Raw genomic sequence first — 4,574 nt, 5'->3', positions numbered from 1 at the left:
TCAGACACCTGTAATGGAGTTCAGACACCTGTAATGGAGGTCAGACACCTGTAATGGAGGTCAGACACCTGTAATGGAGGTCAGACACCTGTAATGGAGGTCAGACACCTGTAATGGAGGTCAGATGGAGTTCAGACACCTGTAATGGAGGTCAGACACCTGTAATGGAGTTCAGACACCTGTAATGGAGTTCAGACACCTGTAATGGTGGTCAGACACCTGTAATGGAGGTCAGACACCTGTAATGGAGGTCAGATGGAGTTCAGACACCTGTAATGGAGGTCAGACACCTGTAATGGAGTTCAGACACCTGTAATGGAGTTCAGACACCTGTAATGGAGGTCAGACACCTGTAATGGAGGTCAGAGGTCAGACACCTGTAATGGAGGTCAGACACCTGTAATAGAGGTCAGAGGTCAGACACCTGTAATGGAGATCAGACACCTGTAATGGAGAACTGACACCTGTAATGGAGGTCAGACACCTGTAATGGAGGTCAGACACCTGTAATGGAGGTCAGATGGAGTTCAGACACCTGTAATGGAGGTCAGACACCTGTAATGGAGTTCAGACACCTGTAATGGAGTTCAGACACCTGTAATGGAGGTCAGACACCTGTAATGGAGGTCAGAGGTCAGACACCTGTAATGGAGGTCAGACACCTGTAATGGAGGTCAGAGGTCAGATACCTGTAATGGAGGTCAGACACCTGTAATGGAGGTCAGATACCTGTAATGGAGGTCAGACACCTGTAATGGAGGTCAGACACCTGTAATGGAGGTCAGAGGTCAGATACCTGTAATGGAGGTCAGACACCTGTAATGGAGGTCAGACACCTGTAATGGAGGTCAGACACCTGTAATGGAGGTCAGACACCTGTAATGGAGTTCAGAGGTCAGATACCTGTAATGGAGGTCAGACACCTGTAATGGAGGTCAGATACCTGTAATGGAGGTCAGACACCTGTAATGGTGGTCAGACACCTGTAATGGAGGTCAGAGGTCAGACACCTGTAATGGAGGTCAGACACCTGTAATGGAGGTCAGACACCTGTAATGGAGGTCAGAGGTCAGACACCTGTAATGGAGATCAGACACCTGTAATGGAGAACTGACACCTGTAATGGAGGTCAGAGGTCAGACACCTGTAATGGAGGTCAGACACCTGTAATGGAGGTCAGACACCTGTAATGGAGGTCAGATACCTGTAATGGAGGTCAGACACCTGTAATGGAGGTCAGAGGTCAGATACCTGTAATGGAGGTCAGACACCTGTAATGGAGGTCAGACACCTGTAATGGAGGTCAGACACCTGTAATGGAGTTCAGAGGTCAGATACCTGTAATGGAGGTCAGACACCTGTAATGGAGGTCAGATACCTGTAATGGAGGTCAGACACCTGTAATGGTGGTCAGACACCTGTAATGGAGGTCAGAGGTCAGACACCTGTAATGGAGGTCAGACACCTGTAATGGAGGTCAGACACCTGTAATGGAGGTCAGACACCTGTAATGGAGGTCAGACATCTGTAATAGGCCTATTCAGCTAATGGTTCTATGTTCCTGCGTGTTTAGATGGGGACCAACAAGTGTGCAAGCCAGGCTGGTATGACAGCGTACGGGACCAGGAGACATCTATACGACCCAAAGACCCAGACAGACAAGCCTTACGACCAGACCACCATCAGTCTACAGATGGGCACCAACAAAGGAGCCAGCCAGGTAAAGCCAATGATGCATTTTAACACTACCCGTATGTCTACAGGTGGAACCCACACAGTTGCTTTTACAGTGGTCCACTTCCCCTTTTAAAACCATGATGGAACCTATCTAATGGAAGGAACTACCCAGCAAGTGCCACTCTCAAATGAGTTGGGGGAATGTAACAGAGAGTTGGGGGAATGTAACCGGGAGTTGGGGGAATGTAACCGGGAGTAACCGGGAGTTGGGGGAATCTAACCGGGAGTTGGGGGAATCTAACCGGGAGTTGGGGGAATCTAACCGGGAGTTGGGGGAATCTAACCGGGAGTTGGGGGAATGTAACCGGGAGGTAGGGGAATGTAACAGAGAGTTGGGGGAATGTAACAGGGAGTTGGGGGAATGTAACAGAGAGTTGGGGGAATGTAACCGGGAGTTGGGGGAATGTAACCGGGAGTAACAGGGAGTTGGGGGAATCTAACCGGGAGTTGGGGGAATGTAACCGGGAGGTGGGGGAATGTAACAGAGAGTTGGGGGAATGTAACAGGGAGTTGGGGGAATGTAACAGAGAGTTGGGGGAATGTAACAGGGAGTTGGGGGAATGTAACCGGGAGTTGGGGGAATGTAACCGGGAGTTGGGGGAATGTAACCGGGAGTAACAGGGAGTTGGGGGAATGTAACCGGGAGTTGGGGGAATGTAACCGGGAGTTGGGGGAATGTAACCGGGAGTTGGGGGAATGTAACCGGGAGTTGGGGGAATGTAACCGGGAGTTGGGGTAATTTAAAAGGGAGTTGGGGGAATGTAACAGAGAGCCGGGTGAATGTAACAGAGAGTTAGGGGAGTCTCGATATACTTTGCACATCACCATAATCACATTGTTGATATACATAATACTCATAGTTGTCTTGAAGAAGACCATCCAGGTCAATATTCCTGCCTTATAACTGTTTTCTTGGAAATCTCCTAAATGTGTCCCTGTCCTCCCCTCTTCTCCGCTCCTCTCCTAGGCCGGTATGTCCTGCCCGGGAACGCGTCGCGACATCTTCGACAGTAAACAGGTGCAGCAAGTGGACAACTCCACCATATCCTTGCAGATGGGCACCAACAAGGCAGCGTCCCAGAAGGGCATGAGCGCATATGGCCTAGGACGCCAGGTGTACGACCCCAAGTACTGCGGCTCGCCCACCGAGCCTGTCATTCATGCCGACGGGAGCCTGAGCACCAACTGCTCAGAGATCAGCGACAGTGACTATCAGGCTGAGGAGTTCCTCCACGAGGGAGAGGGGAAGGAGTACCCAGTGGCTTATCATGAAGAGGACGACTACAGCGACGTAGCCCACTACAACGAGGTCGACCAGGGCATCGACTATTAGGGCTGTCCCCTCAGGGCCATCCGGCACTAGCCTGGTCCCAGATCTGTCTGTGCTGCCAGGCTCCACCATAACAGCCGCTAGACGGAACAGTTAAACAGTGTATTTTATCCACGACAAACAGATCCAGTCTTTTTCCTCGGTAGCCTTCTTTTTATTGTTGTTTTTACATTGAAGCATAAGAGAGGAAATATTGCCTTGAGTTCATTACTTCTTCACCTCCTCCCAACTCTTCTTCCATTATGAGCAGCAGTGGTTTCAGTCAGTTAAAGTTAAAGTCCTGAGATCCAGTGTTTAGGATGTGTGCGATATTAGGATTGAGAACATTCCTTCTAAATCGACTGTTACATTATGAGGTATGGGACATTGTGGACGTAAATGTTGTATCATCTGCAGCCATTTCATGTTTTTTATCCCCAGACATGCTTTACTCATTGACTCATCCCTTTAAAGGAATTCACACAATCAAAATTAAAAGGTTTACCAGCTGCTTTTATCCTTTTTAAATGTTTACCCATCTGCTAGCCAACCTAAAAGGACCAATATTACTTTCTTTATTTTATTGATACAAATCAAAGTGAGTGGAAAATGTTGAGGAGTCAGGACACTATTTCATTTTAGCAGGTTTCAATCTCAACCAAATGGACCAGTTTAGCTTTTTCCTGAAATCCTGAAGTGAGTACGTTCTAATGGCTTTTTCATTAGACCAGATGACCAAACCAGAATGTTCTGCTTGTATTGCATACAGTATGGCTCATCTTAATCACACCATGTTATTTAACCAGGAAAATAGCCTTGAGGTTAGAAACCTCTTTTTTTTTTTCCCGATCGTGACCTGGCAAGAAATCAGCAGGAAGTAGTCAAGTGTACACACACAACACAACACAATACATTAAACACTATTAGAATGGTCAATCACATTCCCTTTTCTATCAGAGTGTTAAACTCAGGCAGCGGCACCATCTGTTCCTGTTTTAAAGTATTTTGTAGTTCAAAGTCCAAGAGATGTTGTAGGAGAATGATTGTTTCCCCCATTTCTGTCCTTTCCCTAGGAACTGACTGAGTGGAGACTGTAGGATGGTGATGGTGCTAGTCAGGAGAAAATACATGTAGTACAAGCACTGCCTTGTACACAAATATGTACCAAGGCCTTCTGGTAGGAAGTGAGGGCCACTTCACCACGTTATATAGTTGACAGGGATGGGTGAGTGGTCTTGCATTAGTTATGGATTATGAATCCAACACAGATTTAAAAAAAATGGCCCTCGCACAAGATCTTTCCTAACTGACATAGAAAAACAAGATTTGTTCCTGAAAAAAAAAAATCTAATTTCAGCTTCAGTTTCTTTGTCAAAATGTTCAATGTGCTGTTTGAAATGCAGCTGTTCATCTAAATACATGCCTAGGTACTTATAAGAAGAGATGCCCTTCTGATAAATTGGCCATTTAAAGTTCAAATCTGCAAATGACTCCATTTGTCTGCTTTGAGGTTAGACAAAACGACGAG

The 4,574-nt window shown here is 46.9% G+C and overlaps 1 protein-coding gene across 1 annotated transcript in view; it reads left to right on the top strand.

Moving 5' to 3' along the window:
• The window catches only part of LOC109875788 (calponin-3-like), a 30,208-nt gene extending 26,272 nt beyond the window's left edge, over positions 1 to 3,936 (top strand). The window contains exons 6-7 of the mRNA XM_031836415.1: positions 1,574 to 1,720; positions 2,705 to 3,936. Of these exons, the coding sequence (XP_031692275.1) occupies positions 1,574 to 1,720; positions 2,705 to 3,070 (513 nt within the window). The 3' untranslated portion in view covers positions 3,071 to 3,936. The remainder of the gene's footprint in view (positions 1 to 1,573; positions 1,721 to 2,704) is intronic.
• The last annotated feature ends 638 nt before the right edge of the window (positions 3,937 to 4,574 follow it).

The sequence above is a fragment of the Oncorhynchus kisutch genome, linkage group LG11 (assembly GCF_002021735.2).
Source record: "Oncorhynchus kisutch isolate 150728-3 linkage group LG11, Okis_V2, whole genome shotgun sequence".
In the NCBI taxonomy this organism is placed as follows: domain Eukaryota; kingdom Metazoa; phylum Chordata; class Actinopteri; order Salmoniformes; family Salmonidae; genus Oncorhynchus; species Oncorhynchus kisutch.
Note: the sequence above shows the minus strand (reverse complement) of the source record. Positions and strands in the feature narration are given on the sequence as shown.